Source organism: Colobus angolensis, unplaced genomic scaffold (genome assembly GCF_000951035.1).
Source record: "Colobus angolensis palliatus isolate OR3802 unplaced genomic scaffold, Cang.pa_1.0 Scaffold213, whole genome shotgun sequence".
NCBI lineage: Eukaryota > Metazoa > Chordata > Mammalia > Primates > Cercopithecidae > Colobus > Colobus angolensis.
The window spans coordinates 2,337,992-2,358,576 of NW_012115300.1; the positions used below are offsets into that span (position 1 = coordinate 2,337,992).

The 20,585-nt window shown below is 37.2% G+C and overlaps 1 protein-coding gene across 1 annotated transcript in view; it reads right to left on the reverse strand.

Annotated features, from left to right (window-relative positions):
* The window catches only part of CD109 (CD109 molecule), a 147,645-nt gene that overhangs the window by 55,735 nt on the left and 71,325 nt on the right, over nucleotides 1-20,585 (reverse strand). The window contains exons 8-17 of the mRNA XM_011942956.1: nucleotides 19,452-19,548; nucleotides 19,054-19,195; nucleotides 18,251-18,360; nucleotides 15,759-15,983; nucleotides 15,068-15,169; nucleotides 14,918-14,980; nucleotides 13,701-13,877; nucleotides 10,343-10,495; nucleotides 1,392-1,466; nucleotides 475-535 (exon numbers count right to left, since the gene is read on the reverse strand). Of these exons, the coding sequence (XP_011798346.1) occupies nucleotides 475-535; nucleotides 1,392-1,466; nucleotides 10,343-10,495; nucleotides 13,701-13,877; nucleotides 14,918-14,980; nucleotides 15,068-15,169; nucleotides 15,759-15,983; nucleotides 18,251-18,360; nucleotides 19,054-19,195; nucleotides 19,452-19,548 (1,205 nt within the window). The remainder of the gene's footprint in view (nucleotides 1-474; nucleotides 536-1,391; nucleotides 1,467-10,342; nucleotides 10,496-13,700; nucleotides 13,878-14,917; nucleotides 14,981-15,067; nucleotides 15,170-15,758; nucleotides 15,984-18,250; nucleotides 18,361-19,053; nucleotides 19,196-19,451; nucleotides 19,549-20,585) is intronic.

Consider the following 20,585-nt stretch of genomic DNA (forward strand, 5'->3'; position numbering starts at 1 on the left):
TGTGTGTGTGTGTGTGTGTGTGTGTGTGTGTGTGTGTGTGTGTGTACCAGAACACTTTATGGCATGATGGCATCTGGGCTATTTTCTAGGTGAACATCAAAAAGCTAGAGAACAAAAATATTTCAAAAATATGTTGCTCCTTTTAAAAAATTCCAAAAGAATAGCACAGTTTGTGATACAAATCAGAGGCACAGCAGCTTCCAGTGTGTCCAAAACTATAACTACCTCAAAGGATTAACAAGAGAAAAAGGAAAGCATTCACTTCAAAGATCTAGACAGGAGCTCAGATGAACATTCCATGTCATGGCCCAGATGTACTTCGAAGTACATTAAACTCCAAACATTTTGGGAGAAGAGAACAGAAAAATGAAAATCACAATCTCTATGTTCATCTGGAAAATACCCATATCTATGTAAGTAGTGTTGAATGTCGTGTGAAGGACAAATACAAGCATGTTGCCATATATTACTTACAAACACCATCAATATAATCCTTCGTGAGGTTTGCATCTGTCAATACCCAGAGTCCACACTCCTAAAAAGAATAATTTTAATTTTCTTTTAAAACACCAGTTTAAATGCTCTCTAAATTATCAAGGCATTCTCCCACACTGCTCACTTGTGCTCATTTTTGAGAGCTTAGGTACACACATGCACATACATTCAACCTTTCTCTCTCAAATACACACACACACGCACACACACCGATCTTTCTCACTTACACACACACGAAACACACATCGATCTTTCTCACTCACACACACACATCGATCTTTCTCACACATACGCACACACATCGATCTTTCTCATTCAAACACACACACACATGCACACACACATCGATCTTTCTCACACACATGCACACACACATCGATCTTTCTCACACACACGCACACATCGATCTTTCTCACTCACACGCACACACCCATCGATCTTTCTCAAACACACACACACACATCGATCTTTCTCAAACACACACGCACACACACATCGATCTTTCTCACACACACACGCACACACAAATCGATCTTTTCACTCAAACACACACATCGATCTTACACACACACACGCACACACACACTCATGCATAAAGAGCCATTTCAAAGTCAAGGAAATATATATGTAATATATTTATATGGAAATACATATACATAAAGGAAAAATTATTTGTTCAATGTCAATTCCATTAACTTTTCCAATGGTGAATTGTTCCATTCACTTTTAAAACTGGAAAGATGATTTTCTTTCCATTTCAAATTCTACTTACATAAGACTGTACTTCAGTGACACATTTAATAAAAGGTTAACATCTCAAAATGATCACTAATTCTGAAAGGGATTGCAATAGTAAAAAGTATTAATATCTTTTCAATATAGTAAGCAAAACATACCTGAAAGACTGCAAAAGAATTCATGAACATGCCTAAATAATATCCTGTGTTATAAAGTTCCAACTCATGGACCACCTAAGGAGAAGATAAAATATACAGACTGAACGGATTCATAGCAACCTTCCACAACACTTCTTCCAAGTAACTTAGATAAGACTTAGCCTTCACGTTTATCACTTCGAAAATGACACAAATTGAGGAGCAGTGAATATGTAATTGCTTTGTTCATCATTCCGTCAGCCAAAACTACATTTCTTATCTACACTTACTTTTACTCTGTTCAACAATCCAGAGTTCCTAAGAAGTCTGGACTTGAGTTCTGGCAGGGAGAACTTAGATGTTACTCTTTGACAAGACCAACAGGCAGATGTCAGCATTAAAAATGACCCACACTTTTGGCAGAGATAAACAGGTTAACTTTGTTGAAGATTAATATAAACTCTGCAAAATGTCAGTGACCTACATTTACAAAAAATGAAAAAAGAAAACCTGAAGAGGCAATTTACAAAAGTAGGAATATAAGTTATTAATAAGCAGAAAAATATTCAGCCTCACTGATAATCAAAGCAAGGCAAATGACAACATCCATGAGATATAGTTTTTTCAAAAATGAGATATTTGCATGTACCCTATTAGCAATGCTTTCTTTAAGAAGAATAGTACTCATTGCTAGCAAGAATGGGTAAAACGGGCTAAAAGAGTGAGTAAAACTGTTGATTCCTCAAAAAATTAACACAGAATTAGAATATGACCCAGTAATTCCACTCCTAGGTATATACCCAAAAGAACTGAAAACAGTAACTCCAAGAGATACTTGTATGCCACTGTTCATTGCAGCATTAGTCACAACAGCCAAAAAGGTGGAAACAACCTGTGTCCATCAGCAGAAAAATGGATAAACAAAGTGTGGTATATATACACAACACAATACTATTCAGCCGTAAAAAGAAATGAATCTCTGAGGCTAGATGCAGTGGCTCACGCCTGTAATCCCAGCACTTTGGGAGGCCGAGGCAAGCGATTCATGAGGTCAGGAGTTTGAGACCAGCCTGGCCGACATAGTGAAACCCCGTCTCTACTAAAAATACAAAAAATTAGCCGGGCGTGGTGGCGGGCACATGTAGTCCTACTCGGGAGGCTGAGACAGGAGAATGGTTTGAACCCAAGAGGCGGAGGTTGCAGTGAGCCAAGATCACGCCATTGCACTCCAGCCTGGGTGATAGAGCTAGACTCAGTCTCAAAAAAAAAAAAAAAAAAAAAAAAAAATGAAGCTCTGATACATGCTACAACATGGAAGACTCTTGAAAACACTGTGCTAAGTGAAATAAGCCAGACATAAAAGGGCAAATATTATATAAATCTAAAATATCTAGAATAGGTAAATTCATAAAGACAGAAGCAGACCAGAGGTTCCCAAGGGCTGTGGGGAGGGAGAAATGAGTAGTTATTGCTTAATGATTACAGAGTCTCTGTCTGGAGCCATGAAATGTTTTGGAAATATCAGTGATGGTCATACAACATTGTGAAGTAATTCATGTCACTGAATTAAACACTTAAAATGGTAAAAACAGCAAATTTTATTTTATATATATTTAACTTCAATAAAAATCAAGTATTATACCTTTTTAGGTAATGATTTTGATACTTCTCTCTAATTTACATTAACCACATTAAGACAAAGTCAGAATTAAAAATCACAAAAAAAACTAAGTTGAAAAAAACACATTCCAGCATAAAATTAAACACCTGCAACCACTATTTCTACAATGCTAACAACAACCACAGCTGCATCCACAATAAGTAAATAGAACAGGCACCAATAAGAAAACAATAAAATAAGAAAAAATTTTCATAATGTCTCAACAAGCTGGCAAGTAGACAATGGAGCCAGAGCCGGGCATATTGGAGAGAAAAGGCTATAGTTCCATGACTCTAACTCTGTCACAAAATACAAATACATGAAGATTTGCTTCTGCTCTTGCTCAGACACCAATTCATATAACTATTCAAGAAGCAGTATCTAAACAGTGGTTATCAGCACAAGACAAGAATGCCCTCTCTCACCACTCCTATTCAATATAGTACTAGAAGTTCTGGCCAGGGCAATCAGACAAAAGAAAGAAATAAAAGGCATCCAAATAGGAAGAGAGGAAGTCAAACTATCCCTGTTTGCAGATGACATAATCCTGTATCTAGAAAACCCCATAGTCTCAACCCAAAAACTTCTTAAACTGATAAACAACTTCAGGAAAGCCTCGATGTGTGAAAATCACTAGCATTCCTATACACCAACAACACACAAGCAGAGAGCCAAATCAGAAATAAACTCTCACTTACAACTGCCACAAAAAGTATAAAATACTTAAGAATACAGCTAACTAGGGAGGTAAAAGATCTCTACAAGGAGAACTACAAACCACTGCTCAAAGAAATCAGAGATGAACAAACCAATGGGAAAACATCCCATGCTCATGAATAGGAAGAATCAATATTGTTAAAATGGCCATACTGCCCAAAGTAATTTATGTATTCAATGTTATTCCTATTAAACTACTATATTCTTCACAGAACTAGAGAAAATTATTTTAAAATTCATATGGGACCAAAAAAGAGCTCGTATAGCCAAGACAATCCTAAGCAAAAAGAGCAAAGCTGGAGGCATCATGCTATCAGAGTTCAAACTGCACTACAAGGCTATAGTAACCAAAACAGCATGGTACTCACATAAAAACAGACACACAGAGCAATGGAACAGAATAGATAACCCAGAAATAAGACTGCACATCTACAACTATGTGATCTTCAACAAATCTGACAAAAACAAGCAATGGGGAAAGGATTCCCTATTCAATAAATAGTGCTGGGAGCAGAAGCCAGCTAGCCATATGCAGAAGATTGAAATTGGACCCCTTCCTTACACCATATACAAAAATTAACTTAAGATAGATTAAAACTTAAATGTAAAACTCAAAACTATAAAAACCCTGGAAGACAAACTAGTCAATACCATTCAGGACATAGGCACAGCCAAAGATTTCATGACAGAGATGTCAAAAGCAATTGCAACAAACGCAAAAAATTGACAAATGGTATCAAATTAAATGAAAGAGATCTGCACAGCAAAAGAAACTATCAACACAGTAAACAACCTACAAAATGTGAGAAAAGTTTTGCAAACTATGCATCTGATAAAGGTCTAATATCCACCATCTATAAGGAACTTAACAAATTTACAAGAAAAAAAAATTTTTTAAGCCAGCAAAGGGGCCAGGCACAGTGGCTCATGCCTATAATCCCAGCACTTTGGGAGGCCAAGGCAGGCGGATCACCTGAGGTCAGAAGTTTGAGACCAGCCTGACCACCATGAATAAACCCCGTCTCTACTAAAAAATACAAAATTAGCCAGACACGGTGACACATGCCTGTAATTCCAGCTACTTGGGAGGCTGAGGTAGGAGAATCGCTTGAACCTGGAAGGTGGAGGTTGCGGTGAGCCAAGATCATGCCATTGCACTCCAGCCTGGGCAAAAAGAGGGAAACTCCATCTCAAAAAAAAAAAAGTGAGCAAAGGATATGAACCAACACTTTTCAATAGAAGTCATAGAAGTCACACATGTGGCCTACAATCATATGAGAAAAAGCTCAACATCACTGATCATTAGAGAAATGAAAATCAGAACCAAAAGGAGGCCAGGTGCAGTGCTCACACCTGTAATCCCAGCACTTTGGGAGGCCAAAGCAGGAGGACCACTTGAGGTCAGGAGTTTGAACTCAGCCAGTCCAACATGGTGAAATCCTGTCTCTATGAAATACAAAACCAGCTGGGCATGGTTGCTCACGCCTGTAATCCCAGCTACTTGGGAGACTGAGGCAGGAGAATCACTTGAACCCAGGAGGTGAAGGCTGCAGTGAGCCAAGATCACACCACTGCACTCCAGCCTGGGTAACAGACCGAGATTCTGTCAAGCAAATTTTGCTAACAGATCATGCACTTAGTGGCTCACGCCTGTAATCCCAGCACTTTGGGAGGCCGAGGCAGATGAATCACAAAGCCAGGAGTTTGAGACCAGCCAGGCCAATATGGTGAAACCCATCTCTACTAAAAAAAACTTTTTAAATTAGTCAGGCATAGTGTTGCACACCTGTAGTCCCAGCTACTCAGGAGGCTGAGGCAGGAGAATCGCTTGAACCCGGGAGGCAGAGGTTGCAGTGAGCCGAGATTGCACCACCGCACTCCAGCCTGAGCAACAGAGTGAGACTTTGTTTCAAAAATAAATAAATAAAATAAAATAAAATAAAAACACACAATGAGATACCATCTCACACCAACCAGAATGGATGGCTATCATTTAAAAGTCAAAAAAATAACAGATGCTGGTGAGGTTGTAGAGAAAAGGAATACTTACACACTATTGGTAGGAGTGTTAATTAATTCAGCCATTGTACAAGACAATGTGACAATTCCTCAAAGATTTAAGACAGAAACACCATTTCCATACCAGCAATCCCATTATTGGGTATATATCCAAAGGAATATAAATCATTCTATTATAAAGATATATGCATCCATATGTTCACTGCAGCACCACTCACAATAGCAAAGACATGGAATCAACCTAAATGTCCATCAATGATAGTACACGTACACCATGGAATACTAGGCAGCCATAAAGAACAAGATCATCTCCTTTGCAGGTACATGGATGGAGCTGGAGGCCATTATCCTTAGCAAACTAACGCAGGAACAGAAAACCAAATACCACATGTTCTCACTTATAAGTGGGAGTTAAATAATGAGAACACATGGACACATAGAGAGGAACAACACACAGTAGGGCTTGTCAGACAGTGGAGGGTGGGAGGAGGGAGAGGATCAGGAAAAATAACTGATGTGTACTAGGCTTAATACCTGAGTGATGAAACAATCTGTACAACAAACCCCTATGACACAAGTTTGTCTATGTAATAAACCTGCACATGTACCCCTGAACTTAAAAGTTTAAATAAATAAATGAATAAACAAATGATGGTTACAGGGGCAAGGGGGAAAGGAAGAAGAAAATGGGAATATGGACGTCAAAGGATACAAAATAGCAGGTATATGGGATGAAAAAATGCAGTTATATAATCTACCACATGACAGATATAGTTAACAGAATTATGATATTTGGAGTTTTCATTAAATCAATTTTAACTTCTTTTGTCACAAAAATGTAGCTATGCGAAATGATAAATATGTAAATTTGCTTCACTACAGTAACCATTATACTGCCTATATGTATTCCATAACATCATGTTGCAAACCTCAAATATACACAATAAAATTTATTTTTTAAAAAAGAAAAAAGAAAAAGCAGCATCTATCTCATAAAGAAATCTTCCTGTTCTCACTGGCTCAATAAACAAAGCATTGTCAAAGCTGCAGCATAGGCTAATGACAAGAAGGCTAACATCTAAAATTATTCCTGGAAGATCTATATACTTAAATTATTCCAAGGCATTCAAGAGGCTATTGACAACACATGTAAATTTAACAAGAAAAAAAAAGAAGCCAAAACAATCTACTACGACAGGTTCCTGATTCCCTCCTCCAGAACCAACTGGAGAAACAATAAAAGCAAGCAGGAAACTTCAACATGCACAATGAGAAAACCCCAGGAAGAGTGGTGGACATCTTGAATTGGTCTTGGGAGAAAGTGCATAGCTTCATTCTAAGGCAGAAGGCAGCTAGACACAGCAGCAGACATAGCAGTCAGAAAACAGGCTGGAGGAGAGGTTTTTAAATTTTGCCCTTATTTCCCTCCAGGGGGTTGCTCAGGACACATAGTCCTGGCAACTTCACTGCCAAAATCAACAGCAGTAGCAGCTCAGACTGCCTGTGCAAGTATCCAAAAGATAATACCAGGTCAGCACCTCTGCCCTTCTAGTGTGGGAAAGTGAGGAAAACAGCAGACAGAACCATGTCCCTCAAGCATTCACTCTTCCTCTCCTCCTCCTCCAAATCCTCAGGGCTGGTGAATCATAACCTCAGGAGACCTTCTGTTACTGGTGCTCTTTTCCCCAAGGGTTTAAGAGTGAAACTCTGAATACAGGCAGGCCGCAGAAAGGATCAAGAGTAATTCTCTAGTCCATGAGGCTAGTCCTCTCCCCTCAGGAGGGATTCACAGGACTTACACAGATTGGAACCTGATGCTCAGTCTTCCCAAATAGATATTATCAGAGGATCTGCCAAATCAACTAAACTTGCAAAGAGTATAAATACTGTAAAAGTAAGACATCCAACTAGACAACATATAGCATGTGACACAAAATTACTGAAAAGGTCAATTCAATAATTTAAAATACACACATCAAATACACACAAGGAGATAATGGGAAATATTAGAATATAAAACAAAAACAAGAAACAAAGGAAAATGATAGATACTAAAAACAATAGCTGACATAAAAGACACAATATAAGAGATTAAAGTAGGATAAATACAGCTAATGAATGATCACTAAGCTGAATAGTCAACTGAGGAACTCTCCCAGAAAAACACAGAAAAGACAAAGAGTTAGAAAACAAAACAAAAAACTAAGAGATGTGCAGGATGGAAGTAAAAGTGTCAATTTCTAAATAACAAAATCCCAGAAGGAAAGAAAAAACAAAATGGAGAGGAAGAAATAATCAACACAGATTTCCACAATTAAAAAATGAAAGAACAGCATAGATTGAAAGGGCAATCTATGATAACATGGAGCTAAAAATCTGTACACGAACAGAATGATCCGGCCAGGGTAGGAGGAGAAGGAAAAGACAGAGGTAGAGACCAAAAGGATATAAGAGCATACCAGATTCAAATATTGATAACCTTTAGAAACCAACAAGGATAAATTAATATGGGTACAGTTTAATTAACAGAGTAATAAAAATAGAATGCATAACTTCTAAATCAGCAAAACAAATTTAATCTAGCCCACAGAAAAAGAATCTAAATTTTAAAATATAAAAAAAGCAGAAAAAAGTCCCCATTAGAAAAAGAATTACCATACTTATAAATGGATTAAATAAAAGCTTATTAAAAGATGTTAGCTATTAGATTGAAAAACAAAAGCAATATAGTAATATGCTATTTAAAAGATACACTTAAAAACTTACAAAAGGTTGAAAATAAGAAATGTAAAAATACACCAGGAAAATATGAACCAAAAGAAAGCTGAGAAAGCAACCTTAATATCTGGAAAAAATTAATGTAAATATATGTATATTATCTGTATATATATACTTACAAATATACATATATTATATGCATATATAAATATGCTTGTAAATATATATATATATTACATGCATATGTATAAATGTAAATAGAGACAGAGCACAGCACATCAGATGGGGTGTGTGTGTACGTGTATGTGTACACGTACATACATACACGTACACACATACAAACATACACATATGTAGGGAAGAAAAAAATGTAATTATATATTTACCAATGTATTTAGAAAGCTATAAAATAACAGATGCTAGTATATTCAGTTAAATCAAATGCAAGATCTACAGACTTATAAAAATAAAGTATGTGAACTCAGGAAAAGTCATAGAGAAAAAAATGACCAATTGGTTGTAAAACAAAAAGTTTTCAAAAAGAAAAGAAAAGATTGAAAAAAATAGTTGTATAGACTGAAGAAAATGTACAATTTTTCACAAGTAAATTAAATTTTACAATATAATGACCAAATCAACCTAACTATATATAACTTTCTTCCTGATGTATTGTTAATCACTTTACTGAATCCATTAATAGACATAAATTATACAATCTAGTTTACAACTGACAATGGTACACAAGAATATATCAAGAACATAAAAATAAAAATCAAATGACTAATGAATATGGGATTCATTTATGCAGTGCTAGATGTTCATATACTTCTTGGTTTGTTAGTTTTCTGCAGAGTAACATGATTTCACCCCCTCAATACACTGCAAATTCCTGATTCAATGGGAACTGTAATCTTTTTTTTTTTTTTTTTTTTGAGATGGAGTCTTGCTTGCTCTGTCGCCCAGGCTGGAGTGCAGTGGCACGAACTCGGCTCACTGCAAGCTCCGCCTCCCGGGTTCACACCATTCTCCTGTCTCAGCCCCTCAAGCAGCTGGGACTACAGGCGTCCACCAACACGCCCGGCTAATTTTTTGTATTTTTAGTAGAGACGGGGTTTCACCGTGTTAGCCAGGATGGTCTCTATCTCCTGACCTCATGATCCGCCCGCCTCGGCCTCCCAAAGTGCTGGGATTACCGGCATGAGCCACCATACTCGGCCCAATGGGAACTGTAATTAGTTATAACCATTATGTATAACCAAAATAGAACATGCTTCAAAAATTATCTAAAGCTCTCTTATCTAATGTAACCCAGAATTATGCAAGTCAATTTCCTACTACTTCCTTGAATGTCTTAAAATGTAGCATGAAAATGAAGGAAAACTATAAGTGGCATTTTTTATGGTATATATTTATGGAGTACAGTGTGATATATTGATATTTGTATGTACTGTGGAATGATTAAGCTAATTAACATATCTATTACCTTACATACCACATATTGATCATTTTTTGCGGTGAGAACATTTAAAATCTACTCTCTGAGCAATTTTCAAGTATATGGTACATTATCATTAACTATAGTCACCATGTTGTACCATAGGACTCCAGAATTTACTCCTCCCATCTAACTTTAGGTGATAATTCTCATGAAAGACAGCAAGGACACTAACCACATAAGCTTCTTTCCAACATAACCATTACCATACAGATTATTTTTTATTTGGAAGCTTTGCTAATTATTGACTTACACATGCAAAGGAACTAACGAAATTTTCTTTAAATATTTAAAGTAATACAATAAAGTTTCTTTTTTCTCTTATAGTCTGTATTTTCATAATGACAAAATAGCTAAACTCACATTTTCCATTGTAATATCATTAGAGGCATACATCAGATTCACACTTTTGTCAACAGCTACAATCCCAACTATGGAGTCAGGCTGTGTCACAGAGATCCTAAGCGAGACTTTCTCAGATGGTTCAGCTTTCACTTTACTCCAATATAGCTTTATCTAAAAAAGAGAAAAAGGAGGATTTAACTTATTTCACTTTTTTAAAGCATATTTTTGCCAATAGCAGATCAATGGCTCAAAATATAGCAAAGATTCTACATTTGCCTTGGCTCAGGGATAATTCTAAAACCATACATAACCCTTCTCTAGGGAAAGGAATAAAAAAACTACTCCCAGAGTGTTTGCAAGTCATAGAACTCACAGTGATATGAATCTGAATTATTCTTCAATTCTGAATCTTTTTTCTTCCCTTTCTCCATCTCCCAGCCCTCAGATCCCAGCCAGTGCTGAGTAGAAGACAGCAGTGTCTAGCATACCTGGAGAAGGCCACTATATAAAGGAGAAACACAAAAGAGGATGCCTACGTGTTGGTGATGTGAACTTAGGAGTGAAAGCAAGGAAAGCTCCTCCGGGACTCACAGAATCACCCTGGACTGGGGGTGACGGGAGGCCTTTCCAAGGGAGGGGGTGGTTAGAGCAAACACTAGTCAGGCCCTCATGCTCTGTGTCTCCATGGCCTTCTAAACTTCCTCACCATTACCCTCAGGAAAGCATGGTCCTGGACCTACTAATCTAATACTTTATAAAGAGCATCAGTCATTGCATCCCTGCTGAACCAAATGGCCTTGTCATGAGGCCCCTTCCTACTGCGAATTTTCCTTTTTTTTTTTTTTTTTTTTTTTTTTTTGAGATGGAGTTTCACTCTTGTTGCCCAGGCTAGAGTGCAATGGCACGATCTCAGCTCACTGCAACCTCTGCCTCCTGGGTTCAAGCGATTCTCCTGCCTCAGCCTCCCAAGTAGCTGGGATTACAGGTGCGTACCACCATGCCTGGCTAATTTCTGTATCTTTTTTAGTAGAGACAGGGTTTCACCATGTTGGTCAGGCTGATCTCCAACTCCTGACCTCAGGTGCTCCACCTGCCTCGGCCTCCCAAAGTGCTGGGATTACAGGTGTAAGCCACCGCATCTGACCCCTACTGGGAATTTTCATTTCATCTAGCTCTATCTCAACATTCTGTTGTGCCAGTGATTATAATGTCTGACCAAGAGGGCCTTAACATTCCCCTTAAGTTGACTCTACTTTATAAAGACAGGCCTCTTCCTAACTATAAGCCCCTGAGCCCCCTTTTCTTAGAGCATTTATTTTAGAAAATATGCAATTATAAATTCTTTCTCCAACCCTTTGAGATATAAATCTTCTCCCAGCCTCTGGGCAGTTTTACAACCTAGCCATGTCTTTCTCAAGGACCTCAGGGCCATCCCTTTGAAGTATAATCATCAAGAAAGACAGAGTCCCTATTGATCTCAGTCTCTGTGGGAGGGTGGAAGCCTAACTTCAGTAAGTACTAATTAGCAAACACACACTACCTAATCACATTGACCAACCTCCCAACAATGTCCTCCAGCACTTTTAGATAAGTTCACCCCAGTGCTTAAAAACTCTCCTGCCTTTTGTTTCAGCAGAGTTGAGTTTAATCTTTCTCTTCTATTGCAATAGTCTTGAATAAAGCCTTCCTTACCTGTTTAACTTGTCCAGTGCAATTTTTCTCTGACATGCCTCTCAAACCACTGTATGTAGGTTACTTTCTCCACCTACACACTAAAAGGTGGGGGAGAGGGAGCAGCATGTTCAAGATTCAGTCTTAGACCTTGTGCTTCCCACTCTGTACTCTGTACTTCAGAGCCCCATGGCTTCAACTTGCACTTCTGTGTGGATGATTTCTAAACCTACATCTCTTGCCCCTCCTACAGTTCATTCATTTATTCCATAGTCATTACTGAACATTAATAAACATTCACTAACTTTCTCTTGCTTAGACATATTCCATTTCCAATTAGGTTGTTTCTTTATAAATGTGATGATTATCACATAAAAATAAGAGGAAGATATATCGTTGCAAATGGAACTGAAACTAATTTCCAATCTCTTATAGCTAAGAAATTGCTTGAAAGTATGCTATTAACACACTCTGCTTCCTTAAAGTCCATGATCTTTTACACTGTAACTAGCTTTAGAACCTGGTCTTGCTTTTTGAATTGTTTAAGCCTCTGTAACTTCTACTTTAAAATTCACCTTTGTCAGGCAATTACTAGGATAACTAGAAGTCAAAAATTGTGCTCTAACACTAACAAAACATAGTGTTATCTTTGTAAGAACTCTTTTCACAAGCTAAAAAAACCAGAAGTTTGTATTATATTTTAACAATCAAAGTGAGAGTAATAATTCTCAACAAAAGTAAAGTACAGGCCTGGCGCAGTGGCTCATGTCTGTAATCCCAGCACCTTGAGATGCTGAGGCAGGTGGATCAACTGGGCCCAGGAGTTAGAGACCAACCTGGGCAACACAGCAAAACCCTGTCTCTACCAAAAATACAAAAATTAGCCAGTCTCATAACCTAGTCTCAAAAAATAAATAAACAAAAATGTTTAAAAAAGAAGGTACAGATCAGTACTGTTACTTCTCAAATATTTTAACAAATAAAGGAAAAAGAAATAGAAGAACCATACTCTGCAAATCACTATTTAAAGCAATAATTTTTTACATAAGAGGACCAAGAGGGCAGCAGTTGTTAGTGAAAGCAATGGCTCATTCTGATATACATAAGATGATGCAATCAGGTTTCTTTTCAGAGCTGGTTTCCAAAGGCATTTCCTGTTCAAGCTGGTTACATTAGGCTAAAAAAGACACTGGTGAACTTGGAGACCAGACTCCGCACAGATCCTCACATGCAAGGTAATCAAGCTCATTGAAAAGTTGCCCTGGGCTAGTTTCCAGCTAATTAAATAGATCAATGAAAGCCCAGCTCTGCTTCCACATATTATCCTAGATGGCCTTACTGCCTCCCACACCCTTTATACCATCACTGCAATATCAACACCACACGAATTCCATGTTACCACTGGAATTTCATTCCTGAACAATATTAATTCAACCATTTGAAAAATTGTGAAACGGTTTCATGATCTGATTTAAAGTCTTAAAGACCAGAACCATAGTTTACAAATAGACTATCCCCCCATAACTCCACAAGTGAAAATATATATGTAGTGCTAAATATTAAAAAGTTTAACCATAGTTCTAGAAATAGAATAATATAAATTTCTAACCAATTTGGTTTAATGATACTTTTCTTTAAAAAACTACATTTCTCAGACTTCACTAATATAAAGTTTTCTTTTAAACATCATTACCTTAAATCTTACCTTATTTTTAAAAACAAGCTGAACAGGAATTTTTAGAACATCATTTATAATTTCCCCATCATCTTCAATATAATACACAATTACACAGGCTTTTGGAGTCCAAGAATTTTCTGGTGTTAAAGAGAAGATTGTTGAATTTTGTTTTCCTACAGCCACCAACTGTCCCCTGGATACTACCTGAAAAGAATAGTAGATGGGTTTAATTTATTGCCAAACCTAGTAGGATCTCAACTGAAACTAAATTAATCATAATTGTATGCATACACACAAATTCTTGACTTAAACCAGTTTCAAAGCCTTTTTGAATGCAGGAAAACCTCTCTGACAAACACAGCATACACCGAGAAACAGAAAATGGTAAGATTAAAGTAATACTGATTGGAGCAACAGTAGCTTCATAGTCAAGAATCTATTTTTGATTGGAAGGAATACAGGGCACCATTGGGAAAGCTGAATTAGCAAAATTACATGGTCATGAATAGCACTTTTTATTCTCTTTTTTGTTTTTCTTACATTGTATAATTTTCTATAATGAATATATATTGCTTATCAAATAGAATTTTAAATCTTAAACATAAAACAAGATTTAGTTATCTATTTTAAATTGGAAATGCAAATATAGGTGAAGAAATACAAAAGGTTTTTTATTTGATTTCAATGTAGAAAGGACAGGCTAAAAAGGTATGAGGCTGAGTTATAAAAATTAGTAAGTTTAGCGTAGATATAAGGTAGATACCATTTAAGATCATTCTCAACCTAAATACCCATCAAAGGTGGACTGGATAAAGAAAATGTGGTACATATATAGTACGGAATACTATGCAGCTATAAAAAAGAATAAAATCATCTCCTTTGCAGGAACATGGATGGAGCTGGAGGCCATTATCCTTAGCAAACTAATGCAGGAACAGAAAATCAAATACCACATGTTCTCACTTATAAGTGCGAACTAAATGATGAGAACACATGGACGCACAGAGGGGAACAACAGACACTGGGGCCTATGGGAGGGTGGAGGGTAAGAGGAAGGAGAGGATCAGGAAAAATAACTAATGGGTACTAGGCTTAATACCTGGGTAATGAAATAAACTGTACAACAAACCCCTATGACATGAGTTTAGTTATATAACAAATCTGCACATGTACCCCTGAACTTAAATGTGAATAAAAAGATGATTCTATAATAGATCACAAATTTAGATTCTATAAGAGATTACCATATAGCTTAACTCCTTCAATCGTTTGTTGCCACTAACCACCAACTCAAAAGGCGATCCCACCTAGAAAAAAAACTTAATTAATATGTACATATCAAAAGCAAGATAGTCCAATTATATTACAATTATCAAGTGAGTTGTAAGCATTACCTTTATATTTTCATCTCTTGTTTTTAGTTGGATGTATGTCTTACTAGGAGACTTAAACATACTATGAACTGCTATGCTACTTTTACTACCAAGAAAATAGGCCTGTAACAAAAGAAAAGGAGCTATAAATGTTCATTTTTAATAACACATTGAGAAAACATGCTACCTGCTGAACAGTTATTAAAAACCAAATTCATTTTCACTTTTTTTTAATGCAGGAAAAATACATTCACCAGACATTGGATTTTCATCATTTTATAGCTTATACTGTAAAGAAACTGATAGCTTTAAAACACAGGAAAGGTGTATATATATGTGTGTGTATGTGTGTGTGTGTGTGTGTGTGTGTGTGTGTGTATGTGTATTCCTTTCAGTTCTTTCAGTTTCTGCCAAAATAAAATTTCAAATGACTGACCTCAAACCCTAGACTGGGGGTCTGAGGAACTTCTCCATCATATCTTCACATTGCTGTATTTTACTGTGCTCTTCAAAATGAACTTACAAGGAAAAATTTAGTCTAACCTTCAGTCACTGTCATTAAATTACTTTTACCACTCTCCTCCATTTTGTAAAATAGAAACATGTGTCCACTTCCTATGTACTTTCAGGTCTGACAGGTTGAGTGCCTACCACAAGATTACAACTGTAATGGTGTTGTTGCAGTGACACAATGATGGGAAACAGATGGCACCTTCAACTGTAGCTCACTGGAATCCTCCAGGATTGGGAATTCAATCTTAAAAGTTCCATTTTGGGGGACAGTATAATTTATTTTCTGAACAGTTTCCATTTTCTGATTTCCACTGTTAGATCCGCTCCAGTACTCAGTATAGTTTCTCTGTGTCACTGCTATGACCACATTATTTCTTCTTTCTTCAAGAGTCAGCTGGTTGCCATCAGCACGGGTTACCTTCACCTAATGGTCAAAACAAAACATCTTAAAAACGCAAAGGATTTAAATACAATTAAATACAGTTCCCATCTGTAGTATTCTCATGAAATTGAACTCTCAAAAATTATTGATAGCACTATAATATCCAGATTCGGTGGCCTCTCTCTAGGAGGCATCCAACAATACTGATTACTCCCTTGTTTATATTATGGATTCCCTTACCTTCCATGGCTCCAAAACAACCCCCTTCACTTCCTACCTCTCTTTCTGCATCCTCTCAGTGTCCTTTTCAGTTCCTCTTCCCTCTCCCTAAATGTGGGAATTTTGGACATCTGTTCTTCTGTCTTCCTCCAAGGTCTCAGCACTCCTATGGCTTAGCTTGTCATCTCTGTGATTGCACCCTGAAGCCAAAATTCCCATCCTTGCCTTGCTCTGGAGCTCATGCCCAACACCTCCAATTACCTGCAGGAAATTTCTACTTGGATATCCTAGACACCTCAAATTCACACATCTAAAATGAGCAACCATGTCATTTTCCTATTTTTGCTAACATCACAATTCTGCAAGACCTTACTAAGATTTCTGAATTTTCCCTCCCTCTCCCCACCCCCCAAATCCAATGAACACCAAAGTCCTAAGCTTCTCTCTTCCATCCTCTCCACTCCCACAGGTACCACCACAAGGCTGCCCATCCCCTTACTCCTGGGCTACTGCCTTCCTCCTGCACACAGCCTGAGCAGTCTCCCTCAAATACTGAGTGCACCCTGAACTTGCCAGCAGAGCTCGCCTTGCTGTCTCACTTCTTATCTTGCTCCCCACTTTCCACTCCCACGCCCAAGCATTTAAAACCCAACTAATCTTTTAAAAAACAGTTTAGACCATTCTCTTCCACAGAGCATCCCATAATAACCTCCATGCCTATCCCACAGCCACCTCTCCCTCCCTGAATGCCCATGGTTTCACTCTACTCATTCAGAAATTAGCATTTGCAGCTTCAATTTTTTTTTAACTTACCTTTTCAAACCAAAATAAGATCACTGTAATCAGAAACTACCTGAAACAATAATTGACCCATTCAACAAGTGACCCCTCCTTTCTTCTTTCTTTCTTTCTTTTTTGGTGATTTTTGTTTGTTTTGTTTTGTTTTGTTTTGTTTTGTTTTGTTTTTTGAGACAGAGTTTTGTTCTTGTTGCCCAGGCTGGAGTGCAATGGCATGATCTCCGCTCACCACAACCTCCGCCTCCCCAGTTTCAGGCGATTCTCCTGCCTCAGACTCCCGAGTAGCTGGGATTACAGTCATGTGCCACCACGCCTGGCTAATTTTTTATATTTTTAGTAGAGACGGGGTTTCTCCATGTTGGTCAGGCTGGTCTTGAACTCCTGACCTCAGGTGATCCACCTGCCTCAGCCTCCCAAAGTGCTGGGATTACAGGAGTGAGCCACCGCATCCAGCCTGCCTCCTCCTTTCTTTAAATCAGAGGTCAGCCAACTACTGCAAGCTGATAGTCCAATCTAGTATGTTTGTAAATAAAGTTTTACTGGAACACATTCCACTCTCAATTATTTATAAATTCGCTCTGGGTGCTTTCACCATACAATGGCAGAGCTGAGTAGCTGTGACAAAGACTGAATGGCCACAAAGCTGAAAATATTTACTATCTAGCCCTTTGCAGAAAATGTTTTCCAACCCCTGCTTTAAATCCCTACAGAAATTAATTTGTAACACTAATCTTAATCTGCCATGAGTTACAGTTATGTATATATTTTCCTGTCACCATCACAAAAACTGTGAACCTGAGGGTAGAGATTGAGCCCTTCTTAGCTCCATAGCCCTGCCCAACACCACGCCTTGCTCATTGTCAAAATTCACACAATTAATGTGTTAATTCAACATTATCTCAAAAAAATGAAATTTGTTGATAATTTTTAATGTAACATCTTTGCTAGAACTATAATCATTATAAAAACCAAACCGAAATTGAAATTTTTGACTACCATCTAATTATTTCAATTAATTAATAAAAGCTTCAGTGTAGCAATCCACATCTAATTTAAATTGCTTATAAAAAATACATTTTCAAAAACATATTTTTATTGTTGAAAACTACTTTTTAGAAAAAATAGACAAAGGTCATTTGGAAACAAATCTACATGCCCCCCCATATCTAAAGAGACAAAGTTATATACTTTTTGGCTTAAATTTTTGGAAAAGCATTGAAAATATTATTTCCCATTCTATTTCATTAAGCTGAACTTACTGCTATGGACTGGAAATAAATATACGAACTTACAGTGGCTGTGAAGTTGAGAGATGGCTTCAAGACTGTAGTATAATCAAAAAATTCAATGATGTAATCATGTTGCTTGAAGAACACATTAGTGCTTGCATTTCTTGCAATACCTTTTTCGGAAATTGCACAATTTAGAAAGCAGAAGTAATGTTTCACCGAAAGCTTCTATCCACCAAATCTCTCCATCTAACCTATTGCCAAACGGGTTTAAAATATCAGAGCACATAAGCCTCATTCCCGTATTGGCTTTGACACTACAAGCACCACACAGTTCTATTATGTTCTCTATGGATTCTTCTAAGCACCATTGCTGCCATTCTACCACAGTGACATGTACAACAGCAGCAAATTAAGGCCAATGAAAGAATAGTCTTTTGCTCTTTCGGGGATTGGCTAACGCTGTTGAAATAGTAACAGAAAGGTCCAAGAAACTAAACTTTATTTGCATATTAAAAGTGAAAACTGTGTAGAAGCAGCTGAGATTTCAGTGATTTTAAAAAGAAGGTAACCAGCTGAAAATGTAAGCCTTTCCATGTAGTTTTCAGGGGGAAAGAGTAGAAATGGAAAAAAAAAAAAATTACAAACAGCTATCACATGTGGTTGAAGTAGTGACTTCCATAGAAAATAAGGTCCCCCATTATAAAATCATCCTGCAACTTAGACTAACAGTCATAACAATCTCAACATTAAATAGCATCTTAGAAAGCCAGTGATGCTCCCAAATGAAAGTGCCAGTTACAATAAGAAAGATGATAAAGCAGTGTCACATAAATGGTTTTACCTTCACTTTAAAGTCTACAAACCTGTAAGTGATTCTGTCACTGTGGCTAAAATTTCTACTGGTCCAGGGGAAGCTAGATCCAGGTGTTCAGAAAGTCCATTTGAAGAATCCATTATACTTTTCATCTCTTCATCATTAAAAGAGAAGTTTACAGATCCATTTATCTGTTTTGTTTAAAAGTTCAGTATTATCATTTTAGCAATTCAAATTTTAGAAATAAAACTCAAACTAAGTCACAAAATATGTTAGCTCTAGTACCATTTTAATCACTATAATTGCGTAAATTTTCACTTGTTCAGTGCTGGAAAACTCTTGATTTTCTTACACTTAACTTTTTGTTAAGTCAATACTAAATCTTATTTCTAGAAAAAATACACATATTTTACCCATCACAAGTTATAAAATGTCTGCAAAAGTTACCTTAAATGTTTTTGTAATATTTTTCTTCTTTCCCCAAAAGGATAAAGGTAAAAATGTAAGTGTGACGTCTCCTTTCACTGGCTTCCCATATGTATACCTGAATAATTATAAACATAGTCTTTTTATGTATCAACTTGATATTGTCAGAACACAATACAAATACTACTTTCAATAGCATACATTAACAATCCAACATTTTTTTAAAAATTACATTGGGCTGGGCCTGGTGGCTCATGCCAGTAATCCCAGCACTTTGGGAGGCCGAGGCGGGCAGATCACGAGGTCAGGAGTTCAAGACCAGCCTGGCAATAGTGAAACCCCGTCTCTACTAAAAATACAAAAATTAGCGGAGCATGGTGGCAGGCGCCTGTAGTCCCAGCTACTTTGGAGGCTGAGGCAGAACTGCTTGAACCCAGGAGGTGGAGGTTGCAGTGAGCTGAGATTGTATCACTGCACTCCAGCCTGGGTGACACAACGAGACTCTGTCTCAAAATAAATAAATAAATAAATAAATAAATAAATAAATAAATAAATAAAACATTATGGGATGGCAAAACACTAAAAAAAGAAAATTTAAAAAAGAAAAAATTACATTAAAAACATACTACTACTATAATTTTTTAAACTAAAACCAACAAAAAACGTATTTAATAAATGGTGATCCTGGATGAGCACAGTGGCTCATACCTGTAATCCCAGCACTTTGGGAGGCTGAGGCAGGTGGATCATGAGGTCAGGAGTTCAAGACCAACCTGGTCAAGATGGTGAAACCCCATTTCTACTAAAAACACAAAAAAATCAGCCAGGCATGGTGGTGGGTGCCTATAATCCCAGCTATTCGGGAAGTTGAGGCAGAGAATTGTTTGAACCCAAGAGGCGGAGGCCACAACCAAGATCGTGCCACTGCACTCCAGCCTGGGCAACAGAGTGAGACTCCATCTCAAAAACTAAACAAATAATAAAAGGTGATCCTTGAAATTAAGCTTCCAAAATGGGAAGACTTTTAACTATAGTACCTTAAAACAGTTCTTAAAACACACTCTGCCCAACCTCTGACCATCTGAAAGACTCCAGAAAAAACCTGATCATAATTGGGAGTGACAGTCTCCTGCCCAAAGATTTTTTAAAGATTAC